The 22,679-nt window shown below is 45.2% G+C and overlaps 1 protein-coding gene across 3 annotated transcripts in view; it reads right to left on the reverse strand.

Moving 5' to 3' along the window:
• The window catches only part of Srgap1 (SLIT-ROBO Rho GTPase activating protein 1), a 266,805-nt gene extending 263,347 nt beyond the window's left edge, over positions 1–3,458 (reverse strand). For all 3 annotated transcript variants that reach the window (XM_028759052.1, XM_028759051.1, XM_028759053.1), the window contains exon 1: positions 3,244–3,458. In XM_028759052.1, coding sequence (XP_028614885.1) covers positions 3,244–3,310 — 67 coding nt within the window. In that variant the 5' untranslated portion in view covers positions 3,311–3,458. The remainder of the gene's footprint in view (positions 1–3,243) is intronic.
• Between the last annotated feature and the right edge of the window lie 19,221 nt (positions 3,459–22,679).

The following is a 22,679-nucleotide window of genomic DNA, read 5'->3' on the forward strand; positions in this document are numbered from 1 at the left end:
CCTCCCTCCCTCCCTCCCTCCCTCCCTCCCTCCCTCTTTCCTTCCTTATTTCCTTTCTCAGTATGTTGTCAGGCTAACTTTGAACTTTCCATCTCGATGTCTCCAAGTGCTCCCTTGATTCTGTGTTTGAGATGCTGACTAACATACATGTCATGACTAAACTCTAAACCATGTTAACATGTGCTCTTCAATGGTGGCGGGGGTGGTAGGGTTTGTTCCTGACTAAACTGTTCTACACCTATTCAGGTAACTCCTACTTCATTTTACACATTTCGTCTATATTGATCTGACCATGGTTTTATTTTTCTAGACTCTTTATTCAATTCTAATTTAGTTTCCCAATAACTCAATTGGTTTGCTATGGAAAAATTAAAGGCAAAGATGATTCCATCCACATCAGGTCAGCCAAGAAAAAAAAAAATCATGAAAAGGTTGAACATTTTATGAAGCAATTAATATGAATTTTCATGACATCTTAAATTTGATCAAAGACCCTGGGGACTGGGAAAATTTAAATTCCTCTTAGATAAGAAAAACCACACCCGAGAGAGAAAGAGAGAGAGAGAGAGAGAGAGAGAGAGAGAGAGAGAGAGACCTATCCAACACAAATCATGGAACTAAATACAATTATGGCTTCACACATGAAATTACACATTATTACCAGAGACTGACTATAGCCCCAGGTAGTCTTGCTCTCCAACCTGTGCTGGCAGCCACAGAGAGAAAATCCATGGTCTTGAGTTATTTTGTCAGATCAAAATACTATCCCAGTAATTCTGAGGTAAATGCAATTGTTATCAGAGAAATGCGAGAGAGACGGCAAGAAAGAACAATACACCCAGAGTGTTGGGCTTTAAGTTGGAAGGTGGAAAAAAAAATCACCTTTAATGAGAATGAATCAGAATCACTCATGCTCTGGCCCAAGTCACCTAGAATTCACACATGTGACTTTATTCTTTGGGAACACACCTAACGTGTCCAACAAAGCCAGGTTTCCTCTTCAGCAACAGAAAAGGAGGGCTTCTTTTGTTTAGTATCAGATGAAGTAACTAGCTGGAATTAAATGAGTAGATTATTCCAAAACTACAAAACTACAAATCTAAATGCTAGCCTGGCCTGGGCAAGGGTACAGGCAACCAGGAGGGAGCAGGGTGGTGATAGGGTTAGGAGCCCAGAGCTGGTCTCCCGGGCTTTCCTTCAGAGGGGCCAGCTTCTCGGCACAGGACAGCTGCTTTTACACACCCTGAGCTGTCCTTTCTCTCACCTGGAGCACAGGTGAATGGGCTGGGTTAGACCCACCTGAATTAAAATACCCAATTCCCATGTTTGCATATGAATAGAGTGATCCTAATCTCTTCTCTCTCTCTCTCTCTCTCTCTCTCTCTCTCTCTCTCTCTCTCTCTCTCCCCCCCCCCCCCTCTGTGTTAAAGTCTGGCCCCAGGGTAGGGTCAAGTTGGACACCTAAACCTAAGAACTGGGTGTGGACAGTGGAAGGGACTAAGCAAAGGTCACTTTTTGTGGACTGAATTGTTTCAGAAATAGCTTACACCTTGTTCACCATTTTCCCTTAATTTTAGATTTGATAGATACAGTGTAGCGAGCCCCATTTGCTTCATCTTTAATAAATAAAGATGGCTTATACTCACTCATATTACAGAACTTACACCCTAAGGAAATTAAGATAATACTCAAAGCTTTCCTCCCTGGAAGTGAGTCCTGTCCTTTTTCAAATGGCTTACAATGAAATAGATACCCACATCAGGAGACCTTTATGGGAATGAATTGTGCCAGCAGGTGCTCCAAGCCGTCAGACAAGCAGATTGTCACTTCTGGAGAACCTGCCACAAAGCACCATGTGGATAACATGCACAGAGATACGGTGACTGTCATCAGGAGTCCTTGCCTGTGAAACATTTTGGGCTATATGAGACATACTGGAGGGAAAACATGTTATGCTCATTAGAAAGTTTACCTGCTGTAAGGAAATAATAATAGAAGTAGGAACTGATCTGCATGACAGGTGGAAAGAAAACTGAGTTTCTCAAAATAAACGCTTAGCTTAACTCCCCTCTGAAGGTCAGCCTGAACTGCGTGCGGAGTTTGACTGTCGTGAGTCACCCTCTTGCTCAGGTGACCCAGGATTCCCCTGCCCCAGGTGCTCTTCAGGACTTCAGGCATTTCACAACTTGACCACACAAAGACACCCACCGAGTCTCCAGCCATTCCCAAGGCAAGCCCTCACTGTTCAAGTCAGCTCAGTAGCCCTGCCACAAAACTGTATGTAACTGCAGGTGTCGATATAGCAATCTGAATGAACTTTGCATTAAACGCACCACTGAACACGGGCGTTCTTCACACCCCCCATCCATTGTCTTCATCGGGAAATGCGGAGACCACACAGGGGGTTGGGGGTGGGGCGGCAAACACATAGACGTTTATTAAACACTCCAGTGCAAAGCAAAACACTTGAATTGGAGGGAAAAGATATTTTTAAAGTGTGAAGCACAGAAAGTAAAAGGCTTAATCAACCTTAATTAGGTTGCCTTCATTAGTTGACTATGTAAATGGACTGAAACTACTTTCTCATATATTCAAAGCCTTCATTCCATATGCAAGTGCCCTCCGGCAAATGATAAAGCAATATCCTCCCGTGAGTGTGAAGGATGGTACTGGATTCCAGCTAGCTAACACCAGCTATAAAGGAGGAGTCAGATTCCAGTAGTCGCTGTAGGTTTAACCGCCAGGGCTTTGAGAGAGCTTTTTTTTTTTCCTTACAAAAGCAGACTCGCCCTGCTAAATTAACAGGGAATAATAGCGTGCATGTCTGAAACAGCCTTCGCTCAATGAAACGCTCGACCACTGAGTATTCAGACTTTACAAAATGACTCCATTGGAGTTAAAAAAAAAATGCCGTGACAATGATTTCCCATAAAAAGGTTGGCGGCGATATGACAACTGGGCAGGAACTCTGGGCGCTGCCTTCCTGCCCCAGTAAATCGCCAGCTGAAGGTGATTAAGTTCCAGCCGGTTGGGAGACAGGAGCTCCAGCCTGGGGAAGCCACCTGGTATAGCCTGTCCCGGTAGTGTCGTGATCAGGTTAGGACTGGCTTTGAGGAGGCCCTGGGGGCTTAGCCAGGAGCCGAACTGTCCGCCCAGGCAGCCACCAAGTTACACACGGAACTCCAGGAGCACAATGACAAGCAGGCACACAAAAGGAGCCGAGGCGGCCACTCCCATCCTTACCTTTGACTTGACTTTCATACTCGGCTATGATCTCTTTGTCCTTCTTGAATCTGCTCGGGGTGGACATTCTCCGGCTGTTCCGGGGCTTGCTTTCAATGGGCAAGTTCTCGTCGGGTGGTCACCGGCCACTCTCCGTGGAGAAGCAGAAGAGTTGTACTCCCTCTCGCAGAGAAGCCAGAGGCAGCACCCGCGGGAGGGACGGGAGGGACGGGAGGAGCGAGAAGGAGGAGGGAGAGGAGCGATCTGGGCGATCAGAGGGAGCCGGGCGCCGGCACCATGCTCCGGGCTGAGCCGCCCTGGGCGCTGGCGAGCGGGAGCCCCAGCCCGCGAGGCCGGCCGTGCAAACTCGGGCGAGCAGGGCGGGCGGGGGGCGTCTCCCGGCCGCTTCCTCTACGGCAGTGGGGCGGACGCGGGGATCGCCCGAGCGCCGCGCACCATTGTTGAGCCCCGCGCTGCGCGGGGGGTCGCGCCCCGCCGGCCGCCGCCGCCTCCCTTCCTGCCGGCGCCCCGAGGCTGGGATGCTACCGCCGCTGCCGACGCCCCGCAGGCCGAAGGGATGGCAGTTCCCACGCGGGTGCGATCGGCGGGTCCCGAAGGGCGGCGGCGGCGAGGCTCGGACGCGCCCGGGTCAGCCCCGCGGAGTTTGCGGATCCGGAGCCGGCGCCGCGAGGGTCCTCCGCTGCCTCGGTCGCCGGCGCCTCGGCTCTTTCTCCGCCGCCCACTGGACGCTGCTGCCCCCTGGCGGCCGCGGCGACACGCGCACCCGGAGCCGCGCCCCCGCCCACTGGGAGCCCAGACCTCGCTTGCAGCGAGAACCAATGCTGCGGGCCCTGAGGACTTAGGCAAGGCGGGGCCCTGTCGCCCAGAGGAAGGTGTTCCTGGGACGATACCTTCTCTGTCATGACCCTGCCCCACCCCCGCCCCGCTCTGAGCTCGACTTGGAGGATGGATGTCCCTCGTGGGTAACCCACGCACCTAGAGGTGTCCGTCCTTGTCGGCTCACCCAGTGCTGTGCTTCCCCTGGTTTCAGTGCAGTGGTCAACACCTGGATACCCCTTTAAACTTGGGGATAGACCTTGCTACCTTCCATGTGGGCTCTGGCTAGGCTATTTTCCAGTAGTTGAAGCCCAGTGTTGGGTGTCACCCTGATAGAATTCAAGACACTGTACTCCAGGAGGAAAACTGAACATTGCATTGTGAAGGACCAGTCTGTTGAAAATCAGAGAGCATGCGACTCTACCGTTGAGGTCGGGAGGACAACTTCTTGAACATTCGAGGTACTAGGATGTCAGGGAAAGCACGGTGTTCTAGAGTCAGTCACACTTAGGATGTTGCTAGATTTCATTCAGCTGGGTTTGCTTTTCCTGGTTCCTCTCAAAATTTCCAAATGCTGTGATCCTGACTTATCAAAGTGATTATGGCACAGGGATATCTGATTCGAGAGTGTTTACACTTCGAGAACTAAAGATTGTAGCGACATTTAGACTATTCTCTTAGAGACAACATTAGTTCTTAATGCTGACTGAACACAAGCTAGGAGGTGAGGGAGGGATCCAGCGTTAGGCACCTGACCTAAAGGATCTCATGGTAAATCTCACCATGAATAAATAATTGCAGGCATTGTGATAATGCTGTAGAAATAATAACCTCATCCAAGAATAGGGCTTGGGGAGACAGAGGAAAGGAAAAATGAACTGTGTGTTTGAGACTGTTTAGGAACTAAGAAGTCCTAGGAGTTTGCAGTGATGGAGAATTAGCCAATGTCCTCATACATGCACGAACATTCCTGAGCAACGCCCCGCCCCCACCTCCACCCCAGTCCCTGAGCTTAAGGGTGAAACAGTAAGTAGTTGGCAATCTATGTGAGGAGAAGATGCATTCTGGAGAAAAAGCGTATTTTCTCTGGGTAATTGCGAACAACTTTTTCAGAGGTTCACTCACATGTTAAGTATGAGAGAAGGCAAAAATACTTCAAACATTTAAACATATGCAGGTGTCGTATACATGCACTGGGCTGGCATTTTCTAAATTACTCACTGCTTCATTTTATTTTTATTTTTTATCGATGTTCTATCCTATAACAGGAGAGAATGAAAGACTGGGGATCTGTTATTTTGGAAGCCAGATCTCATGTAGACCAAGGTGGCCTTGAATTTGTATATTTATTTATTGAGACAATATCTTATGTAGCCCAAGCTGCCCTCAAATTAACTCTATCAATGAAGATGACTTTGAGCTCCCAATGCCCCTGGTTCTACTCCATAAATGCTGAGATTATAGGCTGATATCCCCACAACCAGTTTTGTGAAGTGCCGGAGACTAAACCCCGGCTATAGTGCATTCTGGCTCATCACTCAGATAACTGAGCTTCAGCTGCAAAGGATTTGTTAGCTCTCTTACTACATAGGAGGTTTCACTATGAGTTTTTGATATTAAGGAAGCAGAGGGGCTAGGACTCACTGCTGAGTCCTTTGTGTCTGGAACTCAGTTCTGGGCTGCCCTGACCGCATCTGCGTCAGACTTAGGAAAAAGGACACAGGCTCCAGATTGTCCAGTGCAGAAGCTGGGCAGGAAGGTCACAGCCACCCCGGAGAGACCTCCTGTGCCGTGCTGAGATAATGCACACAGTCCTTGAACACCAGGGACCCTTTTCAGTACTGAAGTGCCGTGGTTAGATTTGCATCGTGTTGTGAGAACTGACAGAGAAAGGATGGGTCGGTCTGGGGACAGTGAGACCTGCGGCAGGCAGCCCGTGTGGAGTCACAGTCCTCAGGTCACATGTAAATGGGACTGGTTCAAATCTAGCTGAGCTTCCTATCACCCACGGTGCTTTGCGGTTTATTCCATATTTATATCTGAGAGACGCAATGTGGCAGAAGAGACTGAGCCACTGGAAATGAATTGTTGTCTGAACCTAGAACTGAGCTTCTGATACAGCGGGCTCAGTGGAGAGTCCTTGTCCCACCACTTCCTCTGTATTAAAAAAACAAACAAACAAAACAAAAACAAAAATCATAAAATCAACTAACCAACCAAACACTGTACTTCCGTAGGCTTCTGTACCTTTGTCTTTGAAATGTGTTAGTTCCTAGATCCCTGAAACTGAATAATCTCTTACTGAGATAATTATTTAAAATTGCTGAAGAGAAGAAGAACTTCTGGCTTAGCCTTGTCTTGGTTACTCTTCTATTGCTGTGAAGAGACACCGTGACCAAGGCGGCTTAAGAAAGAAAGCATGTAACTTGAGCTTGCTTCTAGTTTTGGAGGATGTGTCCATGAGCATCCTGACATCTAGCATGGTAGCAGGCGGGCATGGGAGTGGAACAGCAGCCAAGAGCTTACCTATGGAGACAAAAAACCAAGGGACAGACAGATGGAGAGGAAATAAGCGTGAAACATGAGAGCCTATGGGGACCATTCTCATTCACACTACAGAGGCCCCTAGTCTAAGCTATCTAGAGCCTAAGAAAGGATGTCTTCCTCCCAGAAGTTTGAGACCACCCTGGGTAGCACAGTAAGCACTGGCCTGCAATAACAGCACCAGAGGCTGACCTTCTGCCCACCAAGTGCAAATTATCGTTATTATCACCGTTCTAATCAGCCTGCCTTCTATTGTTCTTGGTTTTGAGAGTCTTGCTAAGTGCTCACACTCAAGGTGAACCTCCTACCTCCAGCACCCCACCCAGATTTAATCAACTGTAAGAGAAAGCATCTTAATAATCAGAGACATCGCCTTTCCATCTTTGACTCCATCATGATATCTGTATTGGAGACTTGTCTCTCTGCTGTGATCAGATCCTGACATAAGCAACCCAAGAAGTAAAGGGTTAATTCTGACTTCCCATTGGAGATGCCATCCCTGGGAGAAGGTATTTCTATGGAAGTCTGAGGCATTTTCCCTGATTTGAGGGGGTGGGGTGGGGAGAGATATGAATGTCTATGTTTGGTTTGCTTACCTTTTTGTTTAGTTCAGGACTCCAGCCTATGACATAGAGTCACACAAGGTTAAGGTGGATTTTCCCACTTTAATTACTCTAACATAGGTAATCCCTCACAGGCTTGCCTGAAGACTTGTCTCCTGGTGCTTCTAGATCCCAGAAAGCTGAGGACGTTATTTATCACAGTGTCCAGTGATCAGTCAACATGTTGAGTGTTCGAGGCTTAACATTACAAAGTCTGGGCATTAGTTTGGATGGTGAGAAATTTGCACACATCCTCACCAGAACCCTGTGAGAAGGACACTACCTCCCTAGTATACCGAATGAGAATCTGGAGACTAAGGTTTCAGTGACTGAGGTGTAACAAGGATAAAATTCCAGTGCACATCTTCCTGAATCCAGACTGAATCTTCTTCTTTCCCATTGTCTCCTCTATTCTGTGGACCTGTAAATCCTGCCACTGGGAAGCAGGTTCCCAGAAGGCAAGAGGAGCGCTTCTTCCTCTTCTTCTTCCTCTTTCTCTCTTCTTCCTCTTCTTGTAAATTGGATATTTTCTTTATTTACATTTCAATTGTTTTCCCCTTTCCAAGTCTCCCCTTTGGAAACCCCCTATCCCATCCCCCTTCCCCCAGCCTCTATGAGGGAGCTCTACTCCCCACCCTCCCACTCCCGTCTTCCCGCCATGGCATTCCCTTTCGCTGGGGCATGGAACACCCTCAAGCCCAACGGCCGTTCCTCCCACTGATGTCCAACAAAGCCATCCTCTGCCACATACACGGCCGGAGCCATAGGTCCCTCCATGTGTATTCTTTGGTTGGTGGTTTGGTCTGGCTGGTTGACACTGTTGCTCCCCGCATGGAGCTGCAAACCCCCTCAGCTAAGAGGAGCACTTCTGATCGTGGGTTTTTATCAAGGGTTCTTGCTTCTTATCTTGTCATTCAGTGTAACTCTCTGTCTCATATTTAACAAATTGATTCACAAATTTGAATGTGGTGAATGGGCAAAGTCAGAGCGACCCAGGTGTGCTAGGTCACCTGAAAATTGATTCTCATGGCAGTCCTCTGTGACTGTGCTCCACCTGGTGGCGGATGCTGTTCTGTGTGACTGTGCTCGCTCCACCTGGTGGTGGGAATTGTCTTCTGCGACTGTGCTCCCCCTGGTGGTAGGAATTGTCCTAGCACTATGTTCCTCTTAACTCTCTCTTAAGCTACATAGTTTCACTCTTCAGAGGAACGGTGTAAGAAGTTTGCCCCGTGGTGAGATTCCTACCTTTTCCGGATGACCCAAGTTTTCATAAGTAGAACTTGATGTACTGTAGTGCCAGGGAAATGTTAGTGATCCCCCCAAAAACCAGAAAGGAGCCAATCTGTTGTAACTCACAGCAGGGTCTTTATTTTATTCAAGCTAGCTCTGGCCCCTCTAACGCACCACTTTCACACAGGACTGTTTTGGTGGTGGGGGAGCCCCGAATGTCTATGGGGCAAGGCTTTATAGTAAGCATCAAGCAGGTAATGTGTATGCAAGCATCTAATTGGAAAGCTACTGTGACCTTTCACATAATTGTCTGGTGCTGAGAGTCATATCATAAACTTAATTTCTGCTCCTTTCTGCATTGTTGGTCGTTAGGCAAGAGGTGGGCTTTGAACCTGGGGGTGCAGGTTTGTTGGGGGAATAACCTGGAGACTCTGGTCTTGTTGAGGGTGTAACCTGGAGATGCTTGTCTTGTTGGGGGATGCAACCTGGAGGTTGGAGCCAGGCTCGGGTTTTGTTGGGGGGTAACTTGGAAACTAACGCTAGGTACCAGCCTGTTAGTTTACCCGAGTTCAAACTTAGGTCGGGTTCTCTAAAATGGAGTCTGAACTTGGCAGATTTGGTCTCTCAGTACCATGTGACAATTTTCACTTGGAGCAAATAGGAGTATTCACTAAGCACTCTGTAGGCACAAAGCATCACTTGCTGAAGTATTACGTTGGTCCAGTGGTAAATAATTTAACTATATGGGGTGTGTGTGTGTGTACTTGCATGCTCATGAGTGTACGTATGTACCTATGCATGTGGAAGAAATAGGTTGACATCAGATATCTTTCTTCATCCCCTCCCACCTCATTTTTTAAAAAAAGATTTATTTATTTTATGTATGTGAGTATATACACACCAGAAAAGGGCATCAGATCCCATTACAGATGATTGTGAGCCACCAGGTGGTTGCTGGGAATTGAACCCAGGACCTCTGGAAGAGCTGTCAGTGCTCTTAACCACTGAGCCATCTCTCTAGCCCCATCTACCTCATTTTTTGAGACAGGGTCTCTCTCTGACCCTGGAGTTCACCCACTTCACCAGACTGATTAATTAGACAGTAAACCTCAGGTAATCTCCTGACTCTGCCTTCCCAGCGGTGAGATTATGGACACGCAGCATCAACTGAGAATCTTTTACATTTGCTTGAGAACCACACTCCTGCTTTGATTCTAGGCACTTGATCAACTTGATCCATCCTTCTGGAATCTGGTACAACTTTTTAAAATAGTAAATGGAAATGTATTGTCAGTGCCAAGTTCACATATTTTTTTTTAGCTGTAATTTTGGCTGCAATGAATTTCATATGTGATGGGACTTTCTGGGACTCTCTTAAAGAAGGGATATAGTTTTGCACCCTGTCCCCAGGGGAGTTACAAATGAAGTAGGTGAAACCTTCCGAGTATGGTGGGCTATATTCCTGGATCAGGCCAGAGTATCAGGATACACAATGCTCTGAACACACACCCTGTACTGTCTGAACTTCCCAAGACCCCTGACTTCACAAACTGCCTGCACTTATACTTTAAGTGGATTGTATTTGGGGATTGAGTCCTCAGACATTTTCTAATGGGTGGCCTTACTATTGACCGCCAACATCATAATTACTTTAGAGTCTTTTAAAAATTCAAATACTCTACACTTGAGATTTCTCGAGGCCAAAGCACCTATGGACCACCTGGAGATCTAGTCCTAGTGTGTATGAGATGCCTTTAGAGGAAGTCTGAAATACCAAGTTTCTAATAAGATCTCAGGAGACTGTGTCAGGAATTCTGGCTTAAAAGTCATTTTGGGCAGCAAAGAAACCATAAGGTCAAAATATTGAGTGGGAAGAAATTTTCCAGGGGATTCTGTTCATGTGAATCTTCGCTCAAAACTAATGCACATGAAAGGAATATCCTTATAAAAAGAATATTCTTACAAAAGCATTTAATACTGATGTGATAGTGAAGAAGTTGTAAGGCCTTTTTTTTTTTTAATGTAATGGGTCTCTAAGAAAGCATTGTTTCTACAGTAAAGTTTTCACCTTAACCCTCTTATCTGTGAGAGAAAAACAATAATTCTCAGAGGTTTGTGATGTGGATTAGACGCAGTGTGTGTCTAAAGCACTTGGCATCTGTCTGGTCCATGCTAAGTGCCAGGTAAACATAGGCTGTTGCCGGTGTCACCATGACTATGTTCATACAGAAGGTTAAGGCCTGAACTTTTTAAAGATTTATTATTTATTTATTTATTTATTTATTTTTATTCACCTTAAACCCCACTCACTGCCCTCAACCAATCCCCCTCCCCTTCTCCTCTGAGGGGGTGGATCCCCCAAGGAGCCCCCCACGATGGCACTTCAAGTCTCTGCCAGACTAGGGGCTTCCTCTCCCACTGAGACCAGACAAGGAAGCCCAGCTAGAAGACTCTATCCCACGGACAGGCAACGGCTTTCTGGAACCACATGGAGACTAACTTTCACGTCTGTTACATGTGTGCGAGGAGAAGTCCTGAACTGTGAAGACCTCAGAGCCTGCTTCCCTGTTCTATTAATTTCATCTCAGAACTTCTGAAGTTAGTTGATAATTTATTTGATGTAACATATTTCTTTTATAAATTTTTGTGCCTTTTCTGTATGCCATATCAAATATTTTGTGTACTAAAGTCTACTGCTGTTGTCTAGGGAGCTATAATTTATTCTTGTTTTTTTCTTCCTTCCTTCCTTCCTTCCTTCCTTCCTTCCTTCCTTTCTTCCTTCCTTTCTTCCTTCCTCTCTCTCTCTCTCTCTCTCTCTCTCTTTCTTTCTTTCTTTTGTTTGTTTTATTGTTGTTTGAGACACAGTGTTGTTATGTAGCCCTGGCTGGGTGGGTGCTTACTGCATAGTTCAGAGTGACCTTGTATTTGCAGCAATCCTCCTGCCTGAGCGCTCCAAGATCACAGGTGTTAATCCTTGTATCCAGATTCTTCAATTCAACTGTAATAAATATTTACTGGGTAGTTCTGAGGCTAAACCACATGACACTCTGACACTTGACTATTTCTGAACCCGGAAGTGCTAGTATCCCGTAGTCCGGCCGAAAGAACTGTGGGCCCTGTACCCCCTGGCAGCTTTAAAGAAAATGAAATATTGAAGACCCTCTGTTGAGTAGCCAAATGGAAGCTCTGCCCAGATTTAGAGAAAACCCATTCTCTCAGGATCGATTAGTTCGGCATGCTTATCTAGGTGCTCGAACATATAACAAGGACATATGCTCCACTATGTTCATAGCAGCCTTATTTATAATAGCCAGAAGCTGGAAAGAACCCAGATGTCCTTCAACAGAGGAATGAATACAAAAAAAATGTGGTACATTTACACAATGGAGTGTTACTCAGCTATTAAAAACAATGAATTCGAGAAATTCTTAGGTAAATGGATGGAACTACAAAATATCATCCTGAGTGAGGTAACCCGATCACAAAAGAACACACATGGTATTCAAACACTGATTATTGGATATTAGCCCAGAACCTTGAAATACCCAAGATTTAACTCACAGACCACATGAAGCTCATGAACAAGGAAGACCAAGAGTGGGTGCTTTGGTCCTTCTCAGAAGGAGTAACAAAATACTCAAGGGAACAAATATGGAGACAAAGTGTGGGACAGAAACTGAAGGAGGGGCCATCTGGAGACCATTCCACTTGGGTGTCCATCCCATGTGCAGTCACCAAAGGTAGATGCTGATGTGGAAGTCAGGAAGTACATACTGACAGGAGCCTGATATAGCTGTCTCCTTAGAGGTCTGCCAGAGTCTGACATATTCAGAGGCAGATGCTCACAGCTAGCCATTGAACTGATCAACGGGTTCCCAATGGAGGAGTTAGAGTGAAGACTGAAGGAGCTGAAGTGTTTGCGGCCCCATGAGGAGAGCGACAATACCAACCAACCAGAGCTCCCAGGGTCTAAACCACCAGCCTGAGAGCACTTAGGGAGGGACCTATGGCTCCAACTGTATATGTAGGGAAGGATGGCCTTGTCAGGCACAGGTGGGAGAGGAGATCCTTGGTCCCATGAAGGCTGGATGCCCAGTGTGGGGGAATTCAAGGATGGGAAGGTGGGAGTGGGGAGGTAGGTGGGAGTATATCCTCATGGAAGCAGAAGGAGGGGGGGTGGGATGGGGGGTTCCTGGGTGGAGGGGGAATGGGGTAAGGGGATAACATCTGAAATGTAAATAAAATATCCAATAAAAAATTTCAGCACTATTAAAAAAAGAGAGAGACTCAGGAGGAAGGGACAGGAAAGAAGAAATAAACCAGATCAAGGGACAGACAGAAGACAAAGAGAAAGTGAATAGTTATTCTAAAATGTTCAGCTGGATAGTTCAGCCTCCTGACAAAACCTTGAGTCTGATATTCAAGAGAAGTACCAAAAGTTAAAATAACCAGAATTTTAAACACTCTTGTTTCATTTGACTAGAAACTGCTCTGTCAGAGCCTCAGGCATTCAGTCAGAATCATCTGTTTTTATTTGGCACAAATTCACAGTTGATAGAAGAGTCTGCCTTCTTGCAACTCATATCTGTAGCTTCCAAACACCTACACCTGTGAGCCTCTCACTAGGAAGGCTGCTTTCTGCTCTTAGAGTCTTCCTGTTCAACATGATCAGAACATGACTATTCCTTGAGACTGTATGGATGGAAATAGCAAACTCCATCGCTTATTTTTAAAAGCTGGTGTTAGCACTCAATAGGGAACAGCAAAAGGTCGACCAGAGCAGAAATGTCAGCTGTGTCTGAGGGTCACAATGAGAGGTGGCATAGTAAATACACAGAGCCAAGTGTGACAGAGAGAGGCCTTCACAGGTGCACATCTCTCCACCCAGGTGTTAGGAAGCAAGGACAGCCAGGCTCCCCTTTCCTTAGTCTTTGCTAGAAGGTACTTGGAGGTGGCTTGGTTTTCTTACCTTTTCCCTAGACACATAGGCTATGGAGTTAGTCTTCATTTGCTGCATGGGTAAGCGCTCAGTAAGGAGTCTGGGGTTGGTAAATACAGCATTAACTCCTCACCTGAACCCCAGAAAAGGAAGCCCCAACCTATTTCTAGGGCACGTCCGTGTGCCCACAGAACTACAGTCTGCTGTCACTCTTGACAGCACGTTTCCTTCTGACCAGTACCAACACTCACCTTCTGAGTGATGTATCGTTGCTACTTTACAACTCTGTGTGCCTTTGGTCCATTCTTGAAGAGACCAGGAGCCTGGAAGACCTCAGCCCAGAGCCCTGAGCACTGACAGGACTGATCCTGATGGAGGATCCTGTCTACACTGGGTTGTACAGTGTGTCCTATGTACCACAGGTTTTCACAAGTGTTTAGTGGCAACAGAATGGTTTCAAAGGGCTGTATTCTGTGTGGTGTTTTTAAAATTTATTTTTTTTAACTTGTAAAAAAGGTTTTTGAGATGATAATATAATTACAGCATGTCTCCCTTCCCTTTCCCTCCTCCAAGCCTGGCCTTTCTCTTGCCTACTCTCTATCAAATTCATGGCCTCTGCTTCCTTTAATCATTTTATCATGCAGACATGTACATGGATAGGTATAGTGATAACTGTACACTGTTCCATCTATATAACAGTCCTTATATGTATGTTTTCAGGAATGGCCATTTGCCACTGAACAACTAATTGGTGTGTGCTTCATGGTGGTGCCTACTGCAAGAGGGATTGTTCTTGACTAGACCCTGAGAGATGGGAAGGTTGGCCATTAAAGCAGATCCTTTGAGATCAGAAGACCCAGCCTTGATCCTAGGAGGAGCTAGAGAGATGGCTCAGAGGTTAACAGCACTGACTGTTCTTCCAGAGGTCCCGAGTTCCATTCCCAGCAGCCACATGGTGGGTCACAATCATCTATAGTGGGATCTGATGTCCTCTTCTGACATGCAGATAGAGCACTCAAAAATATGAAATAAATAAATAAAACCTTTAAAAAGCAAAGGAGAAGTATGCCATTGCATTTTGCTTGCTCAACCTCTGTCTCTGTCAAATTCTTCTATCCTGCTACTGAGAAATTCCTTCACTGGCGTTAGGAATCAATTTCTTTGTGATCTCAACATACACGGAAGACCAGCTTAGACATCCAGATTCATGGACTTTGGGAATCTTGAACTTCCTGTCGAGAGACAGCCATTGTTGGAACATCAGACCAGTAAGTCACTCTGTCAAGCCCCTTTTAATAGAGATTCAGTCACCAGTTCTGTCCTTTAAGGGAACCCTGACATTCGTCATATCTATTTCTGATTGTAAAATGGTAGTGGGAGTTAAGACTTAGTCTTTGTATAACAGCACACACTAAGTCATAACGTATCGGCCCTCTCTGCCTATATCCTCCTTTAGCAGAGAGAGCTCTTTGTATCTAAGGCTGGCTGTGAATGTCTTGTGCTGCCTAAGAGAACTTTGAGCTTTTGATTCCCCTTTCTTGGCTCCCGAGGTTGAGAAATAGAGGCATTTACCACCACACACAGGTTTATGTGGTGCTGGGCATCAAACCCAGGAGTTCTTTCTTATAGTTAGAGCAAGCTCTCTACCAACTGAGCTTACCAACTCCCCGATCCCCCTGCCCCCTCTCCAGTCCCCCTCCCCACTCCGCAGACACCTGTTGACTCATTTTTTCTTTTTCTCAGTTTATTTTTTTTCTTTTTTACACTTACTAACTTTGCATCCCGCTCACTGCTCCCTCTTCCAGTCACCCCTTGTATAATCCTTCAAGTCCTTTCCCTTCTGCATGGGTGTGGACCCCCATGTGTCCACCCCTACCCTGGCACATTGAGTCTCTGGGAGGCTAGGCACATCCTCTTCCACTAAGGCCAGACAAAGCAGCCCAGCTATGCCATGTACAGGCAGCAGGTTTTGGAATAACCCAAGCTCTAGGTGTTGGGGACCCACATGAAGACCAAAGTACCCATCAGCTCTATATGTGGGGAGGGTCCTAGGTCCAGCCCCTGTATGTTCTTTGATTGGTGGGTCAGACTCTGAGAGTTTGGGACAGAGATCTGGGCTTGGTCACAGCTCTGTCACTTCTTGGACTTCTGCCATATTTCTCCTCATATATAAAAGGAGGACACACTACATAGACACTGACACACAGGTGTGCATACACACACACACACACATACACACACACACACACCTGAGTGCTAGAGAGAGAAAAACCACAGGTCAAAATGGCACAAACTAACTGTCTTTCAAACCGCATCCAGATGTGAAGTTGTTTGGTTGCAACTGTGCTGACTATTCTGGGTTGTCAACTTGATGAGGTCTGGAATTGAATAAAGCCCCCAAATAAAGGTGCATACCTGTAGAGAATGTTTGCTTAATTTAAAGTGGGAAGGCTACTTTTTATCCTTATTTTTAAGGTGAGAAAAAATTTGTTAGGGATCTTTTGAGATTGATTAGATTTGGAGTTATTAACCCGCCTCTCATCTTGACCACACCTACCTCTCCCAGCTTATGTAAGGCTGTGCAGGAAGGAAGTTCTGTTCTTTACCTCTTTGTTCTTGCCTTGATAAGAGGTCCACTCTCCACTGTCCTCCAGAGTTTTACTTCTTTGGGAATCTGGCATCTACCGAAGACCAGCTGAGACATCCAGACCGGTTGACTAAAAAACTACTGGACACTTGGACCTTATATTCATAGACAGCCATTCTTGGATTAGCTGGACAACAGACTGTAAGTCATTTTAATAAGGCCATATCTACATGTGTATATATGTATATATCTATGTACAGCTTATATATGTATGTATGTTTGTATGTATGTGTGTATATATGTATGTATGTATGTATGTATGTATGTATGTATGTGTTTGTATGTGTATGGGTTTTGTACAATAACTGCTGACTAATACAGCAACCTAGGGATCTTAATTCAATCAGACTCAGATGCAGGTGCCCCCAGGCAGGAATTTCCAGAGTCTGTACTGGCATGGGACATTTTCCTATGAGGTAGCAGGAATACCTCAGATTCCAGCAGTCTCCTTAGATGTGGGTCCATCTTCCTATTTCTAGTGTTGCTGGTTTGCTGCAGTTGAGTAGCATGAGCCACAGCAGGCAATCTTCAGGAAGGTAGGATGTGTCTTTCCCAAGAGAACACAGGCAGAAGTAGAGAGTAGTATCTCAGTAAAGCTTAGACAAACAAAGCAAGTACTTGTCCATGTGGTGTGTCTTGGGGGCACCAAGAAAGGCCCCACAATTGGCCACTCCTCTTACTCAAAATCTCTTTAAGGCTTTTTGGGATACCATGCCTACAATCCATTCATGGCTCAGTGTCTTTGGATAGGGCCTAGTCCAATTTGAAAGAAGAAAATTGATACTGAGGGTTTCTGACCCATGTGTGCATATGTGTACAGGTGACTATGATAAGCAGAGGTGTGTGTCTGTGATGCATATGTGTTTGTGTATGTGTGAATGCGTTTTTGTCAATTTGCATACACATACCACAGGTTATCAGGAGTGCCTCTGTATTGATCCACACATGAATGAATCAAGCCTGGGTTACCATTTTGGCTAGGCTGACTACCCAGCCAGCTATAGAGACCAGCTTTCCTCTGTTTCCACTGTGGATATGTGTTGGGAGCTGACTCCTAGCAGAAAGGGGCTATCATCTTTGTATCCATCTCAGTCCATATACCCTGACAAGAGACTTGTTTTCAACAGCCCACAACAGCTGAGCACACTCTGATGAACATCTTGTTTTTCTCACATATCCTGTTTTGTTGCTTAGCGCCCCCAGCTGCAAGGCGCAGGTGGTAAAGTGTCTTCAGCTGCATTCCCCTGCTTGTGCTTATATATACTCAGGCTTTCCTTTCAATAAATGGGACTTGAACAGACTCTTTGTCTTGTCTCCATTCTTCAAGTCTCTTGCCCTTCCATCCCCACTCTCTCTCTTGGAGACCCTGTTGACTGACCCGATCAGGCCAGCAGAAAGTGGCCCCCAAATGTGGGCGAACGGACTGGTACATAGTGGCGCCTCAACATTGGAGCTCCAGTAAGCGGGATAGAGTGAACGACACCACAGGAATTGGAAGTGTGCATCCTCACTCCTGTGCTGGAGAACCTGTTGACTGATGGAACTGGCTTGAGTTTGGTGCTCAACATCAGGCAGCAAGAATGAGAGACCCAGTGAGGGACGTTACTGGAAGAAGGATCTGCTGAAAATTCAGAAGTGAAACAAAGGTGATCACTGCGGGAACCTGCTGTGTCGAGACCAGTAGGTCATAGAAACGAAAATGGGGCAAGAAACAAGTCAGCGGGAACAGATGAAAAGGGCTTTTAAAGACACGAGGAGTAAATTGCAGTCTGTTCTGAGTCAAGAGAACCAAACAGATAAATAGATAAATATAAGGTTGCTCTAGGCAGAGAGCGAACAGAAAGATAGTGTTAATCAGTTGTATTAGATTGATTTAACTTTCAAAATGGGTGTGACTCTGAGTTGCGTAGTTATATTTTTCCTGTGGATAAAGGCTTTTCTGGTTACTGGCTCAAGGATAGGCAGATTCGGGAAAAAAGGTTTTTCTATATGTTTTCCGAAGAGGTCATTAAGGTAATAGTTTTATCTTCCAGAATTATATGGATCAGACATGACAGAGGTAAGCCTCCAGAAGACTAGATTCCAGCGAATCAAACATAATAATTACCTTGGTACTAAAATTTGTTTTGAGATTTGTATATTACAGAATACACAGCCTTGGTGAATGAATCTTCTTGTCATCTGCATGTCCACTGATGTCCTGGACTTTCAGCTGGATATAGTTAAGACAGACATCAGAGGCTTATCAATTTACCCTCTCCCTCACCCCTCTTCTAATATCTCAATGCCCATATTCAGCTTGAAGAAGTTAATGAAGAGTCAGCGCCCCAATTCCCTGGACTTGGGGACTGAGGTGGTTAATTTTAGGCTGTCTTTCTAGGGAAAAGTAATGGTTTTATTGGAACTGGGAGGAAGAGCTAAAATTGATTACACAGCCATAATCTATTGGTAGAAATCTGTATAATTGTTACTAAGCTGATGCAAATTCAAGGGTTTCATTGGTATAATTTCTTCTATTAATTCAAAATTTGTGGGTACAAAGCTTAGACCTTTAACTTCTCCAACAGGAGGAATTGTGTGCTAGCCTTAAAAAAGTGTTGGTTTTATACCAACCATTCAGATATTGTTAAGTCTCTTGTCTCTCAGGTTCATGCTGTTTAACAAACTGATGGCTTTTGTACGACAAAAGATAGACACTATTCAGATGAAACAGATATAGGTTCATATTTACAGGCTGGAAGTAGGGGACTCTTAAAACCTCTGTCATAGAGACTGACAAGGATTAACCCCTAACTTATGTTCTAAGCTGGATAGTCAATGACGGGTAAGGGAACACCTCAAGACCCTTGCCCCTAACTGGGAGGCCTCACCATCCTAAGACAGGAGCTCAACCAATGCCTGTTGAGTATCCAGAGACAGAAAGGGAGATTGGAGTCCTTTGTTCCAACCTAAGGCAGGCATGGTTTCCATAAGTTTTCCCAGCCTTCCCTTTTGAAAGAAATTTAAAAAGGGGGGACCTGTTGGAAGCCAACTCCTAGCAGAAATTGGCTATCATCTTTGCATCCATCTCAAGTCACATACCCTGACAAGAGACTTGTTTTTCAACAGCCCACAACAGCTGAGCACAATCTTATTTTTCTCACATATCTTGTTTTGTTGTTTAGTGCCTCCAGCTGCAAAGCACACGTGGTAAAGTGTTTTCAGCTGCGTTCCCCTGCTTGTGCTTATATATACTCAGGATTTCCTTTCAATAAATGGGACTTGAACCAACTCTTTGTCTTGTCTCCATTCTTCGAGTCTCTTGTCCTTCCATTCCCCCCTCTCTCTCTTGCTAGACCCTGACCCGTGAATTGGAGCAGCAGCTCGAGCCAGGACAGATATGACATGCATGTTCAGAGTTGCCTGACTTGTTATTTGGGTGCTGGGGAATCAAACTCAGATCCTCAAGCTCACAGGACAAGTGGTTCTGACTACCCAGCCATGCCTCGAGACCTCCTAATATTACCATTTTCTTTCCCAGAACATTGTCAGCAACAAAAAAGAGTGAGCATATGGCTGGAGAAAGAGCTTAGATGGTGAAGGGCTTTCCACCAAAACCATCATAAAATACAAAAGCAGGCTGGTATTTCCTTGTAATCCAGTTCTGGAGAGGCAAAAAGACAAGTGGATCATAGGGGATTATGTCGGATTTGCTGGTCAAACAACCTTGTCACTAGGAGAATGCAGCCAATAAGAGACTCTGTCTCAAAAGGAAAAAAAAAAAGAATAGAAACTTCCTGAGAATACCAACTGAGAGTGTGACTATCACAAGCACATTTGCACTGTGTGTGTGTGTTTCCTAGTCAACTCAGGAGAGCCTGTTAGATCCCTGAGAACTCGAGATACAGGGGGCTGTAAGCTGCCAAGTTGAATCTAGAAACCTAACTGAGGTCTTTGACAAAGCATCACCCTTAACCATTGAACAATTTTCCTGACTCCTCCTTAAAAGATTTATACAGCCAGGTGATGGTGGCACCTGCCTGGAATCCCGGCACAATGTCCCTCCTCTCTCTTTACTCATGTTCACTCCCTGTCAACTGGTTGTTTGCTCCCTATCCTGAACTGTAGTTGATTTTATTCAATCCTAATTATGGAAAACTCTTGAATTAAAGGTGTGTGCTAGGACTGAGCCACACCACAACAAGAAACAGGTTTTTCCAGTGCAGTCTTAGGGTTTACACTGTGATCAAATATCCTGCAATAAGTGACTTTCCCTGGTGAGGTTGCTGCTCCTTCTATACCTGCTAATGAGCCTTTTGTGGAATGATTTAAGAGCAAGTTGGTTTCCTGTCTCTGCCAAGCTGGGGCTCGTCGTTACACATGCTCCTAGATATACAATGGGGTTACATCTTACCAAGCCAAACCTAAACCAGAAATATTTTAAATGTAAAGTTTATTACTCTACCTCACAGCCTAACAATATTTATACTGAGGTGGCATTGCTAGCTAGAACTACCCCATCTTGAATCATGACATATTAGTAAAAAGAAGATCACTGTTCCTCTTCCAGCCATCCCTTCTATAATCCTTCAAACTCCTTGCCTCATGTTCCCATTCCCTTCTGAATGGGTGTGGACCCCCATGTGTACACCTCTACCCTGGCAGATTGAGTCTCTGGGAGGCTAGGCACATCCTCTTCCACTAAGGCCAGACAAAGCAGCCCAGCTATGCCATGTACAGGCAGCAGGTTTTGGAATAACCCAAGCTCTAGGTGTTGGGGACCCACATGAAGACCAAAGTACCCATCAGCTCTATATGTGGGGAGAGTCCTAGGTCCAGCCTGTGTATGTTCTTTGATTGGTGGGTCAGACTCTGAGAGTCTGGGGACAGAGATGTGGGCTTGGTCACAGCTCTACCATTACTCGAACCTCCATATTTCTCCTCATATATGAAATAAGGACCCACTACATAGACACTAATATACAGATGTATAAACACATAGACACAGACACAAACACACACACACATACGCACACACATTCAAACACACACATACACACATGAAAGTGAGCGCTAGGGAGAGAAAAAAATACAGGTCAAAATGGCACAAACAAACTGCCCAGATGTGAAGATTTGGTGCCAACTGTGTTGCTATGGTGGGTTGTCAACTTGATTACAACTGAAATTAACAAAAACCCCAATTGGAGGTGGATACCTGTGGAGAATGTTTGCTTAATTAAAATGGGAAGGTCTCCATTTAATCCTTATCTTTGAAGTGAGATAAAGCAAATAGGTCAGAGGTCTTTAGAGATGGATTAGACACTAAATATCCACCTCTCATCTTGGCCATGCCTACTTCTCCCAGCATATATAAGGCTGTGCAAGAAGGAAGTTCGGTTCTTCGCCTTTTTGTTCTTATGTGAGTCAGAGGTCCATACCTCCACTGTCCACCAGAGTTTACTTCTTTGGGAATCTTACATTTACTGAAGACCAGCTGAGACATCCAGACCGGTTGACTGCAAGACTACCAGACACTTAGATCTTCCATTCATAGGCAGCCATCCTTGGATTAGTTGGACCACAGTCTGTATGTCATTATAAGTCTGTATCTATATCTATCTATCTATCTATCTATCTATCTATCTATCTATCTATCTATCTATATTATATACTGTATGTATCTATGTATGTATGTATGTATATATGTATGTATAGGTTTTGTACAATAACTGCTGACTAATACAGCAACCTAGGGATCTTAATTCAATCAAACTCAGAAGCAGACGCCCCCAGGCTGGAATTCCCAGAGTTTGTACTGGCACGGAACCTTTTCCTATGAGGTAGCAGGGATAACTTAGATTCCAGCAGTCTCCTTGGATACAGGGCCCTCTTCCTATTTCTAGTGTTGCTGGTTTGCTGTACTTGAGTAGCATTGAGCTACAGCAGGCAGTCTTCAGGAAGGTAGGATGTGTCTTCCCCAAGAGAGCACAGGCAGAAAAAAAGAGCAGTACCTCAGGAGAGCTTAGGCAAAGAAGGCAAGTACTTATCCATGTGGTGTGCCTTGGGGGCATCAAGAAAGGCCCCACAATGGTCATTCCTTGTGCTCAAAATCCCTTTAAGGTTTCTCTGGGTACCATGCCTACAGTCCATTCATGATTCAGTATCTTTGGTTGGGGCCTAGTCAAATTTGAAAGAAGAAAAGTGAGACTGTAATTGTGTATGACCCATCTGTGCATATGTGCAGAAATGACTATGATATACATAGGTGTGTGTGTGTGTTTGTGTGTGTGTGTGTTTCCTGGTTAACTCAGGGGATCATGCCAGATCCCCTAGAACTTCAAAACAGCTGATTTTAAGCTGCCAAGTTGAGTTTAGAATCCTAACTGGTGTCTTTTGACAAAGCATCACCCTTAACCATTGAACAATCTTCCTGACTCATCATTAAACGATTTATACAGCTAGGTGATGGTGGCACCTGCCTTGGATTCAAGCACATGGTAGATTTTAGTTTTATTTATGTTTTGTGTGTGGATATGTGTCTATGTGTGGCCAGGTATGTGGCAATGCATGAATGCAGAGGACATAAGACAACACCAAACATCAGCTCTCTTTTTCCTCCATGTCATTGCTAGATCTCTCTCTCTCTCTCTCTCTCTCTCTCTCTCTCTCTCTCTCTCTC

This window comes from Grammomys surdaster, unplaced genomic scaffold (assembly GCF_004785775.1).
Source record: "Grammomys surdaster isolate TR1022 unplaced genomic scaffold, NIH_TR_1.0 126271, whole genome shotgun sequence".
In the NCBI taxonomy this organism is placed as follows: domain Eukaryota; kingdom Metazoa; phylum Chordata; class Mammalia; order Rodentia; family Muridae; genus Grammomys; species Grammomys surdaster.